The sequence below is a fragment of the Artibeus jamaicensis genome, unplaced genomic scaffold (genome assembly GCF_021234435.1).
Source record: "Artibeus jamaicensis isolate MK-2021 breed Jamaican fruit bat unplaced genomic scaffold, CSHL_Jam_final contig_723, whole genome shotgun sequence".
NCBI classification, from domain to species: Eukaryota; Metazoa; Chordata; class Mammalia; order Chiroptera; family Phyllostomidae; genus Artibeus; species Artibeus jamaicensis.
In genome coordinates this window covers 2450160-2467612 of record NW_026521938.1, presented here as the reverse complement: position 1 = coordinate 2467612, position 17453 = coordinate 2450160, and the positions used below count along the sequence as shown (strand labels likewise).

At 53.4% G+C, this 17453-nt stretch overlaps 2 protein-coding genes across 2 annotated transcripts; one reads left to right on the top strand and one right to left on the bottom strand.

The window, feature by feature from the left end:
- Positions 1 to 62: 62 nt before the first annotated feature.
- Positions 63 to 5004, bottom strand: RPS5 (ribosomal protein S5). The gene is made up of 6 exons (XM_037148484.2): positions 4897 to 5004; positions 4049 to 4157; positions 1376 to 1585; positions 1081 to 1209; positions 261 to 359; positions 63 to 181 (listed from the first exon to the last, which is right to left on the bottom strand). The coding sequence occupies exons 2-6, from the start codon at positions 4154 to 4156 to the stop codon at positions 113 to 115; spliced, it is 615 nt and encodes a 204-aa protein (XP_037004379.1). The 5' UTR covers position 4157; positions 4897 to 5004; the 3' UTR covers positions 63 to 112.
- A 6915-nt stretch (positions 5005 to 11919) lies between these two features.
- A1BG (alpha-1-B glycoprotein) lies at positions 11920 to 16575 on the top strand. The gene is made up of 8 exons (XM_037148466.2): positions 11920 to 12023; positions 12106 to 12141; positions 12334 to 12612; positions 13221 to 13493; positions 13686 to 13988; positions 14579 to 14875; positions 15791 to 16066; positions 16413 to 16575. Exons 1-8 carry the CDS (start codon positions 11954 to 11956, stop codon positions 16418 to 16420), a joined length of 1542 nt encoding a protein of 513 aa, XP_037004361.2. The 5' UTR covers positions 11920 to 11953; the 3' UTR covers positions 16421 to 16575.
- Positions 16576 to 17453: the final 878 nt, after the last annotated feature.

The following is a 17453-nucleotide window of genomic DNA, read 5'->3' as shown; positions in this document are numbered from 1 at the left end:
GGACTTGGGGCTGTCCTGTCCCAGCTCCCAGCGACCCCCAAGGACAGACAGTGGCACAGACAGGTGGTGCTGCCCGAGGGGCAGACAGGTTTATTGGGGCTGTAGCCAGTGATCAACGGTTGGACTTGGCCACACGCTCCAGCTCGTCTTTCTTCTTGATAGCGTAGGAGTTGGAGGAGCCCTGGAAGGAACAGCGTGGTTAGCTCCAGAGGTGGGAAGACCCCCCCCCACGCATCAAGTCCCCCAGTGTCCTCACCCACCTTGGCCGCATTGATGAGCTCATCTGCCAGGCACTCAGCGATAGTCTTGATGTTCCGGAAGGCAGCCTCACGGGCACCTGTGCACAGCAGCCAAATGGCCTAGGGAACAGAAGTCCACTGAGCCCGGGACAGAGGATGCCCCAAACCAGGCAGGGCCATGGTCCTCCCCCAAAACTGCTGGCCACACATTACCGCCCACTGGCTCACTAAGATGGAATGGCAGGAGCCCATATTGCTGCCAGATCTGGGATCAGACTGAGGGCCACAAAAGTGTGGATAGACACAAAGGCTGAGGTTGGGTTCCTGATTACAGGAGACTGGAGACCTGCCGTAATAGGGAAATGCAATGTGTGCTCTTGACCCGAACCCTTGATTGGAAACTAACAGCTATAAAGGGTGTGCTGGGGACACCAGACACTCAATTGCTGTTAAAATTCCTTGGGGGTGACAGTAGGGATAGAACATCCATGTTCTCAGAGATAACCACTTAAGTGTTGAGAGGGAAATGGTTAGTTAAAATGTCTTCAATGGATTCTCAAGTAATCCAAGACAGACAGACAGACACACACACACAGACAACCCCCCCCCAAAAAAACAGACCAAAAATCAATTGGCATCTCAGCCCAATAGGTCCAGAGCTGGGATCTGCCCTACATGTGATAGGAATCCAGGAAGGCTTCCTGGAGGAAATGACACTCCAGCTAAAACATGCAGACAAGAATGAGCCATCCCACTTGCCAGCCGCTGCCCAGGCAGGACTCCACTAAGGTCTGATTGCTATTACCAGCCCAGCCGCGTGTGCCTAAAGCCCCAGGCCCACCTGGTTCACCCGGCGCAGAGGGGACACATCCACGGCCTGTCGCCTCACTGTTCCAGCTCGTCCAATTCGGGTTGAGTCCTCCCGGGGGCCACTGTTGATGATGGCGTTCACCAGGACCTGCAGGGGGTTCTGATGGGGTGGGGGACAATGAGCCTGAGATCTGGCCAGTACCCTACTCTAGTCTCTCATCCCTAAAACCCGTAGGGCCTCACCTAACAGCACGCACACCGTGGGGTGGCTGTTAACTTTAGGGTCTGCTAAGGGCACACTCTGCCCACCTGGCCTCAGACCCTACCTCGCCAGTGAGCAGGTGGATGATCTCGAAGGCATGCTTGACGATGCGCACAGTCATGAGCTTCTTGCCATTGTTGCGGCCGTGCATCATCATGGAGTTGGTGAGGCGCTCAACAATGGGGCACTGTGCCTTGCGGAAGCGCTTGGCCGCATAGCGCCCTGCACTGTGGGGCAGGTACTTGGCATACTTCTCCTTCACCGCGATGTAATCCTGGGGCAAGAAAGAGAGACCATGGTCAGAAACAGGATAGACTGGAGGCACGGAGCACCCAACCCCCGCTGCCACAATAACATAAAATGTAAACAAGTAACCTTGTTTTCAAGATTTTATTTATTTTTAGAGAGGGGAGGGGAAGGAGAAAAAGAGGGAGAGAATCATCAGTGTGTGGTTGACTCTAGTGTGCCCCCAACTGGGGACCAGGCCCCCAACTCAGGCATGTGCCCAGATAGGGAATTGAACCAGTGACCTTTTAGTTCACAGACCAGCAGCACTCAATCCACTGAGCCACACCAACTAGGGCACAAGTGACTTTACAATGGGAGGAAGTAGGGTGGAAAACTATGGAGATTATCACAAACATAACACAACTACCCAACTTGGTGTTCCTGAAACTGCAGTACTGACATTTTAGATAATTCTTGGGAGGGCCAGGGGCTGTCCTGTACGTTACTGAATGTTCAGAAGAAACACTCTTGGTCCTGACACCTAAACCATTGTTAAAAAAAATGTATCACACAAAAACCCTTTCTATGCATACATAAATTTCCCCCCAAAATGTCTAGAAAACCCCAAAATGTTGGGAAGGGGGCTGGGATCAGGAACTATGTGGCCACTTACAGGACTCTCAATAGTCCCACTATGAAACATGCCCAAGGCCATTCTATGACTCACACGTCAGGATATAAACAATGTTTTTCTAAAGATACAAGGAGTGACAAGGAAAGGACACAGAGAAAGCTGATACTGGCCCAACAGTCTAGTGTCTACTAGAGGGAACCACCCGCACACATGAGCTGTTCCATTTACTTCTTTTAAAATATAGTTGAAAAAAGATTTATCTTCAGAGAGGGGGAAGGAGGGAGAAAAAAAGAAAAGAAACATCAATTGCTCGCCTCTTGTACACCCCCACCTCAGGTATGTAGACAGGGAGTCAAACCGGAGGAGACCTTTTGGTTTGCAGGCCAGCACTCAGCCCACTGAGCCACACCAGCCAGGGCTCAATTCCTAATAAAGTAAAAAGGGACCCTGCCTGGTGTGGCTCAGTAGACTGAGTACTGGCCTGGGAACCAAAGGGTCATCAGTGTGATTCCCAGCCAGAGCACATGTCTGGGTTGCAGGCAGGTCCCTAATAAGAAATGCACAAGAGACAACCAAACACTGATGTTTCTCTCCCTCTTTCTCCTTCCTTTCCCCTCCCTGTAAAAATAAGTAAAATCTTAAAAAGATAAAATTTAAAAAGGGAATAATAAACATAACGCAAACTAAATTTTATTCGTCTCTGTACAAATGCAGTCACAAAATATAACCTTTTTCCCCCAGAAAGAACCCACAAAAGTGCAAACAAGGTCAAGTATACAATACGGAGATAAAGTAGGAGGTGTCCCATTTTCTGACTTCAAACCTATTTGTTCAATCCCTGGTCAGGGCACTTCTAAGGAACAACCAATGAATGGATAAATAAGTGGAACAACAAATCCGTGTTTCTCTTTCTTAAAAAAAAAAGGGGGGGGGGCGCGTGTATCAGGTGTAAGGACAGACACAGAATCCAGAGTCCAGGAATAAACATCTATGCTTAGGCATTGGCTGGGTGGCTCAAATGGTTACAGTGTTGACCCATTGTACCAAGGTTTCAAGTTTGAGCTCCATTCAGGGCACATAAAAGAATCAACCAATTGTCCTGGCTGGTGTGGCTCAGTGAATTGAGTGCGGGCCTGCAAACCAAGGGATCGCAGTTCGGTTCCCAGTCAGTGTGCGTGCCTGGGTTGCGGGCCAGTTCCCAGCGGGGGACACACCAGAGGCAACCATATGTTGACATTTCTCTCCTTCCCTTCTAAAGATAAATAAGTATAAAAAACTTTTAAAAAATCAACCAGTGAATGCACAAAGAAGTGGAATAACAAGTTGGTATTTTCCTCTCTAAAAATCAATGGAAAGTAAAAACCAACACCTATGCTCAACTAATTTTCAACAAGCATGCCAAGACCAACACTCTCTTTAACAAACATTGCTTGGATACATGCATATAGTGTTTAGAAGAGACTTAAATTACAAACATCCTATGGCCTAAGTTTGTTAAATAAAATGCACAAAACTGAAGACAAAAACTAGATGGTGCTAGGACAAGTGGAAGAATGATGTTGGACCCTGCCCTTTAAAATGGTCACGATGGTTAATTTTTATGTTATGTGTATTTTGCTACAAAAATAACCCATGGGATGGGATGCTCCTTCTGAGAAAGGAACCATCTCCTAATAAAAATGTTAGCAACCTCTGTACACATCCAAGTAACAATGGACAGGTGGGTGTGGTGGTACAGGGATCCCCTTTCAAAGGTCACATGTTCATCTCTTGACTTAGATGGGCAGCTACAAGTTTCAAGTGACCTTCCTGAAAGAATCCACATGGGCCCCCACCCCCAGCTTGAGGGGGTACAACCACCACGTCTCCTCTAACCTGCAAGGAAATGTCATTGATCTGCACATCATCGGTGCTCCACTTCCCGAAGAGCTTGATATCAGGGGTCTCTGCTACTGCAGGTGCAGCCGGATCCCAGTCGGTCATCCTAGGGACAGAAATCGTCAGGGCCCAGGTGCACCCACCACTGACTCTGAGCCCGGCGCACATCCTGTTAATTCGGAAGTCATGAGGAACCCAGGCAGGCTGTGAAATTCTGGCTCTGCCTTTCTGAACCCTGGAGAAACCACTCAGGGGTTAGCAAGAAGCATGTGTCTGTCAACCAAGAACCCAAGGGTCAACAGCTGATGCATGAACCACAGCCTGCAGGAGATGCCAAACGCCGTAACATGGCATCGCTGGAGAGCAAATCACAGGAGCTCTAAGGAGCTCTGCGACTGTGGGAGTCACCCAACTGCTTTAGACTCTGCTTCCATATCAGCAAAACAGAAATGTTATCTGCCATCAAAGGTCACTACACGAGTTCCGAGCAGAACCAGGCAAAACCTACGGTTCGTGTCCGGCACTATAAAGGGAACGGAAGCTATTATTAAGGAAGGAACCGTGTACGAAGCGGAGAATGCACCGTGCATCTCAGAATTACGAGAACTTCCTATCTAGACTTGTATTTGTAAAGAACAATCCCACTATCCGGAGGCCTGCTGCGGGGAAAGTTCCGGAGGTGGCGGGGCTCCAGCAACCCCCTTGCCTCTTCCCGGTCCCTACGCACGGTTCCCGGAAGGAGAGGAGAGGACCCACGAGAGAAGCCTCCGGCTTCGGGGCCCGCCCATGGCTTCCTTAAAGACTCTGGAACGTCCATCAAACCCCCGAACCCCCGACAGCCTCACCTGAGCGCGCTGCCTGGCCGCCTCCGTCGCTCCGCGTGGACCACGCGCTCCGCTGGCACAGACAGGAAGAGGCCGCAGGCTGCGGACTTACGCTTTTAACGGGAACAAAAACTTCCGGGTCAGCAGAGGCGACCCGCGCGGTGAAGACACAAGGTACTTGTGAACGAATCAGGAGCAAGAATGTAAAGACATCTGCTACGTCACAGGGTACGCGAAAATCCTCCAGCGCGTGCGCACTCGGAGAAGCGTAGGCACTAGATTTCCTGGCGGATGTCTGACGACCAGTACTTATCCGGCGGTGCTCTAGCGCCCGGGTCTCTGTGAGGCCAGTGCCGCCATGTCTAATGAGGGCAAAAGTTCCGCAAGCTTTCTCCGATTTGTTCCGCCGCTGATTTCACTTCCCACCTGCCCAAGTTTTAGCGGAGTTAGTCCGGCAGTCTTTCATTCCTTGCCCTGGTGATATCTGCCTCACCCGCAAGAGCGCTACAGGCTCAGGTTGCGGAATGGGAGTCCCGTGGTCACTACTGCCCCCTGCTGGTCCTGGCCCCGAGGCGTGCGCGTGGGCGGGCTCCACTCGTGGTTCCCACTTCCACTACACGCATGAGTTTGGGGCAGGGAGAGGACATTTTTCAAGCTTAACCCCTGTCATTTCACCAGCCCGAGACCCTCCATTGCCTTGCCCCTGGGGGGCGGGGAAGAGTCCCCATCCTTTGGTTGTGGGTCCGTGTTGAAGTAGGTAGGACGGTGAGGGTTGGCGGTGGTGGGTGCTCTACCTTCTCTGCCTCCATATCCAATGGCCGCGAAGGCCATCGTTGAGAACACGTGACAACCCTTCAGACACCCACCTCACCTTTTAGGCACCTCCTAAACCTAGACCCTGGTGCTGAGTTGGAAAGTGGTCTCTACCCGGGTGGGCTTCTCAGAGGCAACGACCACTGCGGCTGCACACCCATGCTGTCCGGCAGGACGGCATGGGGTGGCATCTGGTAGAACAGGAGGCTCCCCACCTCCCAGTTCCTACGACAGCCTCCAAGGGGCTCAGCCAGTTGACCCAAGAGGGCCTCCATTTGTCCCCAGCGACCCCACTTGCCTACCCACCCTGGGCATGCACATAGCAGGTGCTCAGCACCTACCATACATTGCTTGTTTACTGACTAGCTGATTGAAAAGGCTCAACCCTGCCCCTACAGCAATCAAGAAGCATCTCAGATAGGAGACTCTAGGTACCCCAGGACTGTCATTAGTAGTATCTCATGATATTTCGCAGGACACAGTCTCCGGAGCTGATCTGTATAGGGGGTTAGACCTCAGCCTCTGGCAGGGGGGACTTGGAGGCCAAGACCTCTGCAGCCCCTGGTCAATACCCCTGCCTTCCTCACCACAGTTATGTGCACAGCAGTAGACTCGGGCATCCCACTGGGTTCTCTAGGGATGAAGAGGGGCTAAGTGGTTTTCTTTCTGGTCCTGGCGGGATCTTCTCTGATCCTTATGGTCTTTGCCTGGACATGGGGAATGCCCCTGGGAAGTACTGACCGGGGGAAAGCAGAGTGGATAGGCTTAGGCAGTGACACCATTCACCCTCACACCCAGCAGGGCCCAGAGGGCCCTCCAAACCCTTTTTCTCTTCAAAAGCAGACAGAGGCCCACCCTTCTGAACCACAGTTTCCCCCTTCAGCATAGAAATGAGAACAGAATCAGACAAGGCCAGTCTGGAACTTTTCGATCTGTCCCCTGGTGGTCACTTGGTAATAGACATCATTACAGACCACAAGAGTGACCCACTGTTCATTGGAAAGATAAGAATTTAGAACAGTCTCACAGATACAGATTCATGGTGGCTGTGATTTGTGGGGGCAAGGCACAAATTGGGGGAGAAACAGGGACCTGGACTTGAAGAGGGGAAATTCAAGGCCCTCACTGGAGGAGAAGCAAGGTCCTGAGTTTTAGGGGAACACAGAGGCAAAAACTGGAGAATGACTAGAGACCAATATTGAGGGAGAAACAGACATCCAATTTTGGTGGAACTAGTGACGGGAATTTAGAAAATTATAGATCGCGAAGATGGGAGAAGCTGACCTTCAGGATTTTGGGAGTCCAAAGAAACAGCTTAAGAATTTCGGGGGTGGGGGACCATCCAGTACTCCCTGTCGGGAGCCGACCAGCAGCCGTTCTTGACACAGTCGGGACGGATGAGATGCATCTGCACAGCAGAGGCAACTGTGGCTGGATTTCCTGTCTATCTCTCCTTACATGTTTGTTTTTGCGATTAGTAGGTGGTGGGATTTTTAGACGCCTGCATTTCAGGGTCAATGATCTGCATAATTCCAATGAAGTTATATTAAATAAATTCTTGGCCAGAGAACAAAGTCCCCCCCTTATGAGGTAGCCCATGAATATCTAAAAGTTGTTAGAGTAACAGTCCCTCCTCTACCTTGGACAGGAATAGAATTAGACAGATAAGAAAAAAGCAGGACAACAAAGGCTCTGTTCATACAGCTAGCTCTAATTATCTGATTAATGACTCTCCTGGTCAAAATAACCTTTATTTAACATAACTTCATGCCATGCACCTGCTCCTTTAATGTTGTGTAACAATCTCTATAAAAATAAAGCTTAAATCAAACTCTGAGAGTTCGGTCAGACCCACAGAGGCTGGCTGTTCTCCGGCATTCAACCTGCTGTCTGACTCTTCATTCGTCGCCTATGCCGTCCATCCTTCGGGGACCCTGAGACCTTCCAGGGCTGGACCCCGGCAACTCCCCAGCTCTGCACCAGCGCATGCTGACAGCGTGAGAACCAGGCCAGAAGGCCCATCCTCTTTTAGAACCTACCAATCACCAGCATCCAATGACTGGAAGGCAGGAGGATGTGAGTCGTATCCCAGGCAATGACGAATCCCAGGAAGGCTGCAGTTCATCACGAAGCCTTTTTTTTTTTTCCACTCCTCCCATCACCAAAGCTGGAGAGTGGATTGGCTTGACGGTTGCCATGGTAACGCCGACGCTCATAAGTTCTCCAGTTCCTCTCCTGCGGGGTTTTCCACTGCAAACGACTTAGTTTAGAGTCCGGTTCCGACCGCGGTAGGAACTACATTCCCCTCGAGCCTCCGCGCTGCTCCCACAAGCCCGAAAGAAGACGCAAGGAATGATGGGACTGTTCAGGTCCGGATGGAACCTTGGCGGGGTTGGTTTGTTGGTTCCGGAGTGTAAGGGGGCCCGGGCTCTGACTTTAGCTGGTCCGGTATGGGCTGCAGTCTACCTGCTGCGGGCCTGGGCCACCTGCTGCGTCAAGCTTCTGGTCCTAAGTCTGTCGAGGGCTCGTTGTCAGCTGTGTATGGAGATCAAGATTTGGACAAAGCCCTGCACTCACTAGAGCCTCAGCTAGGGAGCTCCAAATTCTGAAGACGGCTGGGTGGCGTCTGGAGCCTGGCCCAGACTCGAGTTCCATAATTGTCTGCTGAATGAACGACTCATTTCATAAATTAGCTAAAAGAAGCCACAGTTTTCTGAGGCCTGCTAGGCACCATCCAGCCTTTGTGCCAAGACTGTTAGAGCCTTGGTCGGGTAGTTTAGTTGGTTAGAGCATCGTCCTGATCCGCCAAGGTTGCAGGTTTGATCCCTAGTTAGGGCACATGTAAGAAACAACCAATGGTGCACAAGTAAGTGGAACAACAAATAGACTCTCTCTCTCTCTCCCCCTTCCTTTCTCTCTCTAAAATCAATAAATAAAAATGTTTAAAAACCCCCACCACTGTTACACAGATTGATTCATTTAGTCCTCATGCCAAGTCTAGAAAGGTCCATCCTGCCCATTCTACAGACGGGGAAATGGGGATTCGGAGAGAGAAAGGCAGGCCTGGCCAAAATTCTTAAACTTTAGACCCAAAGGAATGTGAAAAATTTAGCTCCCAGAGCCACCATAGATAGATAGGGCTTTAACTAGAGATCAGGGGCCACAAAAAGAGCCCCAACTCAGCTCAAACACCCCCCGCCCCCCGGCCAAAATTGTTGCCCTGTTATTCCGACTTGACAGAGAAAATGAGGCCCAGGCAGGAAAGCCACGAATCTTGCGCTGAACCAATGCAGTCGAACTCAGTCACTGTCCACCACCCTGTCAAGTGTTCACCTATGTCCTAACCACCTGCCCTGTTCTGCCAGTCGTGGGTGCATTGCGACCCTCCTCCCCTGCCCCTAGACAGTCGAGAGAGGACAGTAGTGAGGATGGGGAGGTCCATGCCTGAAGAGGCAAATATGTGACCCCTGACCACCTCCCCCGCTGAGCTGGCTGCCTTCAGCTCTTGTTGAAATTCCTTTCTTTATGATTCTCCCTTTTTCACAGCAGGTCAGGACAGGAAGAGACACAGCCGTTCTCTGCAGCTTCCGTCTGCTGTGCCTGGTCCTGGGAGACAGGTTCTGTTGCACTACATGGGCACCGGAGCCACTGTGGGAGTGAGTATCTGGGGACAGTTCTCTGGGATATGCCAGGCCTGAGCACATGGTCAACAGGGGAGCCTTGGTCCCCATCTCCTGTGAGTCCAGGGTCTCTTCCTGTCAGGTGCGAGCTGCTTCTTCCTGGGACCACCCAGTCTTCCCTGCCTCTCAGTCAAGGCACCTGACTCCATATCACCGGAGGTCAGGAGGCCCCCTGGCAACCCACTCATCCCTTCCAGGGTGTTGGACTGTCTCTGTATCAGTTTCCTGGGGCTGCTGTAACAAACTACTACCAACTGGGTGGCTTAAAACAACAGAAATGGATGCTGTCTCAGTTCTGGAGGCTGGAATCAAGGTGTTGGCAGGGCAATGGTCTCTGAAGTCTCCAAGGCAGAAGCCGTCCTGTGCATCTGTCCAAGTTTCTGGTGCTCTTGGCTGCTGCACTCCACTCTTGGCCTCGGCCTCTTCCTCTTCTCTCTCTGCTTCCTCCTTATAAGGATCCTGTCATTAGACTCAGGGCCCACCCATGGCATTCGGAATGATCTCATCTTAAGATCATTACCCTTATCTGCAAGTACACTTTTCCCAAATAAGGTCACATGCATGAGTTCTGGGCATTAGGGTGTGGATGCATCTTTTGGCAGTGGGGGCACCATTCAATGACTACAGCCTCCTTCAGGGGACCTGCTCAGTCGAGGGTGACCTGATGCCCAGGACACCTGTCCTCTGGTCTTTCCACTGAGTCAGCGGAGATTGGCCATCCTGGGTTCGGAAGGCTGCCACTGGCGTTTTCTCCCACCCTGGTTGGTCCTGGGTCTCCAGATCTCTGGGGGTTCAGAAGGTCATGCTGGGTGCTGACCTGGCCGCCAGCTATTACACAAACCAAGACACAAGGCCAGAAGCCATGACCCTGAATTCACTGGAAGCCCTGGGGCAGGATCACGGCGGGTGCCCAGGTCGCATTGTCCCTCACACCTGGACCACCACGACCTGGTGTCCTGACAGAGGGATCTGGATCCTGCTGTGGCGTTCTCCAGGGTGCATAATTGTGGAAACCCTGGTGCCTCTGTGGGGGTGATGCAGAGAACCTCGGGCACTTGCCCTCCTGTTGCTCAGCATCCTGTCTGAGGGGCTGGAGTTCACCCTGGAGTTACAGTTATACAAGGAGGAAGGAGGGGACAGGGCCCCACATCAGACGTCACCTTTCCCTGTGTGGAGACCTCAGATCCCAGCCTGGTAGTGTCCCTGGACTCTGTGGGGGGTGGCGGGTGGCCAGTGGGCCAACATGGGTGGGTAGCCAAGGGCTCCTTGGTCACACAGACTGGGGCAGCAGTGCCTGTGCTCCTCGTCCTGCCAGAGTCTTGCCCTTCCCTTCTGTAATCCAGTGCCCTGGGACTCGGGTCGCTGGAAGGCATCGCGGACCTCATGCCAGCAATGCTGCCTCTTGTTCCCGGCAGCTGTGCTCAGCTTCACACTTGCACTTCACACAAAGAATTTTCTTCTTGAGATGAATGGGTTAAGAGACACCTGGCTGGCCCTGGCTGGGTGGCTCAGTTGGTTGGAGCATCATCCTGTGCACCAAAAGGTTGCAGGTTCAATCCCCAGTCAGGACAGCTGTGGGAAGTAACTAGTGATGTTTCTCTCTCACACTGATGTTGCTTTCCCTCCCCCCACCTCTCTCTCTCTTCATCCCTTCCTCACTCCCTCCCCTCCTCTCTCTCTAAAATCAATCAACATATTCTGGGGTGAGGATTAAAAAAATACAGACACCTGGTTGGAGAAAAGTCCATGTCTTGGGGGCGAATGTTTTCAACTCAAAGTTTAAGGTTCTGATGTGAAAACTCTGCTTGGTGTGCAGGCTGAGTTAATATTTTATTTTCACCTAGCAATTTTTGAAGGCCTTGTTTTCTTTTCTTCTTTTTTTTTATAGATTTTATTTATTTATCTTTAGAGGGGAAGGAGAGAGGGAGAGAAACATCAATATATGGTTGCCTCTCCTGTGTCCCCTGCTGGGAACTGGCCTGCAACCCAGGCATGTGCCCTGACTGGGAATCGAATCACGGTTGTTTGGTTCACAGGCCTGCACTCAATCCACCAAGCTACACCAGCCAGGGCAAAATTTTTTTAAAGTTTTATTTATTTTTAAAGAAGGGAAGGGAAGGAGAAAAGTGGGGAGAGAAACATCAATGTGTGGTTGCCTCTCATCTGCCCCCCACTGGGGACCTGGCCCACAACCCAGGCATGTGACGAGGAATCAAACCAACAATTTCGCGGTTCCCAGGCTGGTGCTCAGTCCAGTGAGCCATACCAGCCAGGGCTATTATATCAGTTTTTTAAATGATCGCTTTTATTTACTTTTAATTGTATTCATTTTGTAAAGGGTATGTAATCTTTATTTTTTTCCGTTGCCATTTAGTCCCCTTACAGCCCCTCCCCACAGCAATCACCGCCCTGTTGTCTGTGTCTGTGATAGTTCATTTCTATGCACACTTATTGCTGCGGTTCCTGAAGCCAACACCCTGTACAGCACCCAGCCCCCGCCTGGCCTTGGGGAAGGATAAACAGCCAGAAGAGGTCAGTGCCCTCTTCCGCCCACTGCTGCCCTCGCTGGAGTCTTTTAACCTCGGATGCTCACAGGATTGGAGCAAGCGAGGCTCACCACCATGGCCATGCTGGTGACCTTCCTGCTGCTCTGGGGTAAGGCATCTGGGCCTGGGGCTTCTGGGGAGAGAGGGTGGGAAGGGGCAGGGATGGGGGCCTCACAGACGCATCTCCGCAGGTCTATCCCTGAGCCCGGAGACAGAAGCAGCCACCTGTGAGTCAGGGCTGGGTCTGGGCTGGTGGCTCCGGGCTGGTCTCATGGTGGTGGGAGCACTTGGGACCTGAAGACTGGGGGACGGTGGGTGTACACACACACACACACACACACACACACTCTGATGGTGGTGGGTGCACACACAGGGTGCCTATATCCTGGTGCCTGGCTTTGACCCTGGCTCCCGTGCAGTTGTGGAGACCCAGCCAGACCTGTGGGCAGAGGCCGAATCGCTGCTGGAACCCTGGGCTAACATGACATTGACGTGCCGGGCCTGCCTGTTCACCTCGGATTTCCAGCTCTTCAAGGATGGGGTGCTCCAGGATCACGTGCACCTTGCTGTAGCCACCAAGGAGCACCGGTTCCTGCTAGGAGCAGTGACAGCTGACACCCGGGGTCTCTACCGCTGCCGCTATGATATGGGCAGTCAATGGACCCAGCTGAGCAACCTGCTGGAGGTGACTGGGGCAGGTGAGCAGTGAGACGGGGTCATGCTGGAGAGGCCTCCCTTCCTCCGCTCCTCACTCTCCTTGTCCTCCTCTCCCACCCTGACTGCCTGAGAGGCTAGGTGACTCTGGCCAAGTCATCTGACATCTCTGAGCCTCAGTTTTCTCATCTATAAACTGAGAGTGAGCCCTGGCTGTTGTGGCTCACTGGGTTAAGTGCTGGCCTGCAAACCAAATGGCCACTGCTTTGACTTCCAGTCAGGGCACATGCCTGGGTTGCAGGCCAGGTTCCTGGTTGGGGCCACGGGGAAGGCAACTGATTAATGTTTCTGTCCCTCTCTTTCTCCCTCCTTTCCCCTCTCTCTAGAAACGAGTAAGTCTTTTTTTTTTTTTTTAAGTGAGGATGATTTTTGTACTGACCCCAGAAGATTGTGAGAAATAAATGACAGTTCCTAGAAAGTGCTTTGGGGAGGCCTGGCACACAGTAGGGCCCACAACACATCTTCCTCTTGTTTTATGTCCCTGTCCATGTCCCTGGCTCCCTCACGTTTTCTTGAATGTGCTGGTTCAGGTCCTGCTGAGCCACCGTGTCTCCTAAGTCATGCAGAACCCTCAACCCTGCCCCACCCGCAGAGACTCTGCCTCCACCCCTGCTCTCAAGTAAGCCTGTGTCCTGGATCACGCCGGGCCTGGAAACGACCCTGTTGTGCCGAGGGGGACTTCGGGGTGTGACCTTCCTGCTGCAGCGGAAAGGCGATGACCAGTTTCTGGAGGTGGCCGAGGCCCCTCAGGACATGGAGGCCACCTTCCCAGTCCAACGGGCTGGCAACTACAGTTGCAGCTACCGGACCCACGTGGCAGGCACCCCCTCTGAACCCAGTGCCACTGTGACTGTCGAGGAGCTAGGTGAGTATGTGGACCAATGGCTGGGCTTCCTGGGTGAGGAGGTTCCTGGAGCATAGAGCTGCCTTAACTTGACCCCTAACCTTGAATACTGCGAGCAGCATGGGGTCTGGGAAACAGGTCTGGAGGCTGGGCTTTCTCAGGGAACAGGGTATCTAAGACTCCCCCGCCCCAGCTCCCCTCCCTTCCTTGTAGCCACACCACCACCGCCCAGGCTGAGTTTCTATGGAGGAACATCTGCAGAAGTCCTGCTCCGAGGCGGAGAAACTTCCCTCGTCTGTGTGGGGCCCCTGGAGAGCGGCATGGAATTCCAGCTGAGGCGTGGAGACGAGGCGTTGCTCTTAGATAGATGGAGCACCCACCCGGACCGCACTGTCTTTAAGCTGAACTCAGTGGCCCCGGGGGATGGTGGCCTCTACACCTGCCGCTACCACCTGCGCGGGGAGGACATGCCTTGGTCCCAGGACAGTGAGCCCGTGGAGCTGCTACTGAGCAACGGTAAACCTGGCGCCGTGTCCCTGGGGAGCCGGGTAGACGCCAGGGAAGGTTCTCCGGGACTGCAGGGCTCTGGATCCAGCCCAGTCCCGACTAATGCGTGTGGCCTCAGTTTCCCCATCTGAGAATGAGACACTGAGCTCAGCAGCTTCGAGGCCACACGAAGAATAATTGGGTCAACAATCAAGTGTGGCGCAGGCCATGCAGATGTCAAGTACCTGAGGACCCCCAGCCTCCAGGTGCAGGTGGGTGGGGAGACTTGCTTGTAGAAGGTGGCCATGCTTGGGCCGCATGACCTGTTCAGGACGCGGACATGGAGCATCGACCCAGGAGAGGAAACTGGCCAGCAGCGGGAGTTGCTGGGGAGATGGGGAGGAGCTGTGGAAGGTGGACACAGTGGGCACCATGACCCCTTGGCCCCATCTATTCTTGGAGTTCAAAGAAACTAACAAGGAAGTGTGCAGAAGATCCAAGGAGGGTGGGAGACGAGAGCAATTTTTTTTTTGCGGGGGGGTGGGGAGGGAGTGTCCAGGCGGGTGTCCTGGAGCGGGCAGGTGGATCCCAGCTCCTCAGTCACCCGTGTTTCCCCCCAGAGATGCTGCCTGCGCCTGAGCTTTCGGCAGAGCCAGCGACTCTGCGCCCGGAACCCGGCACGCTGGTGCAGCTGCGGTGCCGAGCGCCCCAGGCCGGCCTGCGTTTCGCCCTGGTGCTCGAGGGCGACAATAGGCGCCAAGTGGTCAGTCTCCAGAGCCCAGCAGGCAACGAGGCCGTTTTCGAACTGCACGACGTCTCACCGATGGATGGGGCCAATTACAGCTGCATCTACACGGACACTGCGCCGCCCTTCGCGGGCTCTGCGCCCAGTGAGCATCTGGAGCTGCGCGTGGACGGTGAGTGGCCGGATCTCCTTCATCCCGGTGCGTAGTGAGGTTCCCGCACTTCCTTGGTGCCAAAGTCTCGCGCTCTGGGCCTCCGTACTGAGCGCAGAGACGATTCCTTACAGAAATGTAGAGTGGAAATCCTTACGGAAAAAACGTCGGAAGTCCTGGGGACGCCTCGTATTCGGTTTGTTTACCTGGGACGTGAGCGCGTGCGCCTCCGTTTCCCCGTGTTATCTTTTTAAAAAAGATTTCATTTATTTTTAGACAGCTAGAGAGAAGCATCAGTGCGCGACTGCCTCTTGCACGCCCCCTACTGGACGCCTGGTCCGCACCCCAGGCCTGTGCCCTGACCGGGAATCCAGCCGGCAACCTTTCGGTTCACAGGACCATGCTCAGGCTGAGCTACACCAGCCAGGGCCCATGTTGCCTTATTAGCCTTACACCTGCCTGTGCCCCTTTCCCCATGGGAGGAGGGTTAATGTGCAATCCTCCGGGTGTTCTCAGTCCCTGAGGTCTATTTGTTCCCCTGATTTCCTCATCCAGGGCTCCACCTGGCAGAGGCCATTGGCACACAGGCCCCGCCTCCCAACCTTGAGCTGCGCTGGACGCCAGGCTCTGTAGGGAACATCACTTCTGTTGGTTATGATTCTTCCTCTCACCTCGGGCCCTCATATGTGGGGACTCCAGGAAGCCTCAGTTCAGGGCCCAGGTCTAGGGGACTGCTAGGGTCCTGGGGAATGGGGTGACGCAGGGACACAGACAGTTGCAGTGAACCAGTACAGTGCAGTATTCAGAGTGTGAGGCAGCCATCTCCATGTGGGGCCAAGAAAGGGGAGAAAGGTGTGGATGACAGAGACCAGCAGGCCTGGGCTGTAGCGAGAGGAGGGAGGGGGAGTAACTGGCCTGACCCTCTGCTGCACCCAGGACCCCTCCCCAGGCCAAAGCTCCAGCCCCTGTGGAGCGGAGCAGTGAGTCCAGGCCATGACGCCACCCTGCACTGCAAGAGCCCCCTGAGCCGTGTGCCCCACATCATCTTTGAGCTGCTGCAAGAAGGCAAAGAGGTGGTACTTACGAGAAGTTACTCAGAGGACCTTGTGCTGACCTATGTTGGGCCCCAACACGCTGGCAACTACACGTGCCGCTACTCCAGCGGGCCCTTTGTGTCTGACCTCAGCGATCCAGTGGCGCTCCGGGTGGCAGGTGCGGTTTTCCCCTGGGGGTCTGAGCATTAGGTTCTTCCCTGCTGCCCTTCCCCACCCTGCCTTTGCCTAGACCGTGCCCTCTGCCAGTGTGCCCTTCCTTGCACATGTTCACAGCACGTCGGGAGTGTGCCTAGTCTCTTCCGAAACTGCTCAGAATTGCAGGAAGGGAAACAACACTCAAACCCGGCCCCCTCCCCGGGGGTGGGGGGCAGAGTGGCTTGGTCAACTGGAGCACCAGGGGGCAGGCCCGGCAGCTTTCTGCTGTGTGGCCTCAGTGAGGCCCACCCTGATTGCACACGGGGTGCCTCCTTCCCCTGCCACTTCTTTTGTCATTATTTCTCTAGGACACTGATCCAACTGCAGACCAAGGCCACTGAGAGTATCCTGGTTCAGTATGGCACGGATCCTTCCTGCTGCAGCTGGAGGCTGGACTCCCCTGGGGAGTGGGTGGGGGAACAAGAGGGCTCTCCCTAATTTTTCCTAGGAATTAATAAACGTGAAAACAGACTTTGTCTTTTGCTGCTGCAGGGGCTGGGTGCCCAGGACAGAGGGAAGTAGGCTGGGATCCTGTGCCCTGAAGGTGGACAGGCCCCGGACTGGGTCCTCAGGGTAGAGGGGCTGATGACTGGCTCCAGGGCCCACCTTTTTCAAGACCTTTCTCTTCCACCCCAGGCTGCAGGGCCCCAGCCAGTGTGGGTAGGTAGCTTGAGGCTCCAGACACACCCAACTCCCCACCTGCCTTGCCCAGATCAGTCCCCACACCGGGAGGCAGTTCACAGGAGGCTGCATTTTATGGTTCCGCCCTCCAGTGTGAGTGGTTACCAGGCAGTGATGCTGGACTGTCCCTCCAGCCACAAAGGTCAGGTCTCCCACATGGAAGCTTAAAGCTTTGAGAGGGGCAGGACTCCTCTCTGTTCTCTGCTGTCCCTTGGATCTGAGTCCCCACTGCCCAACTTAGTGGGGCAGTGGGGACTCACCCTACTGAATTCTTGCCCAGTCCCTGCCTGGAGTTTGGCCCTCCAGGTACTGGCACATAGTGGGTGTATATTCATGTTGTCAACATGAATATGTTGATAAACATATACTTGATAAACTGTGTTTTCAAGGAATTTGCCTGTTTCATTTGTGTGGTCTGATTTACATATTCCTGTCTTTTTTTTTTTTAAGATTTTATTTTTAGAGAGAACAGAAAGGAAGGAAACATCGATTGGTTGCCTCTCTCACATCCCTAACTGAGGACCTGACCTGTAAATATGCCCTGACTGGGAGTCGTACCCATAACCTTTCAATCTACAGCCTGGCACTCAGTCCACTGAGCCAAACCAGCCAGGGATGATTTACGCATCCTGTATTCTTTGAATGACTGTAATGACTGTAACAATGTC

What these genes read in the sequence shown, in the direction of transcription:
- RPS5 (XM_037148484.2), bottom strand. Translation starts at nt 4,156, where the DNA reads ATGACCGACTGGGATCCGGCTGCACCTGCAGTAGCAGAGACCCCTGAT. An exon ending in TCCACCTGCTCACTGGCGAG is followed by an intron (nt 1,210 to 1,375) that starts GTAGGGTCTGAG and finishes CCACCCCATCAG; the next exon opens with AACCCCCTGCAGGTCCTGGT. An exon ending in CTCTGCGCCGGGTGAACCAG is followed by an intron (nt 360 to 1,080) that starts GTGGGCCTGGGG and finishes TCTGTTCCCTAG; the next exon opens with GCCATTTGGCTGCTGTGCAC.
- A1BG (XM_037148466.2), top strand. Translation starts at nt 11,954, where the DNA reads ATGCTCACAGGATTGGAGCAAGCGAGGCTCACCACCATGGCCATGCTG. An exon ending in GCTGGAGGTGACTGGGGCAG is followed by an intron (nt 12,613 to 13,220) that starts GTGAGCAGTGAG and finishes CCCCACCCGCAG; the next exon opens with AGACTCTGCCTCCACCCCTG. An exon ending in TGTGACTGTCGAGGAGCTAG is followed by an intron (nt 13,494 to 13,685) that starts GTGAGTATGTGG and finishes CCTTCCTTGTAG; the next exon opens with CCACACCACCACCGCCCAGG.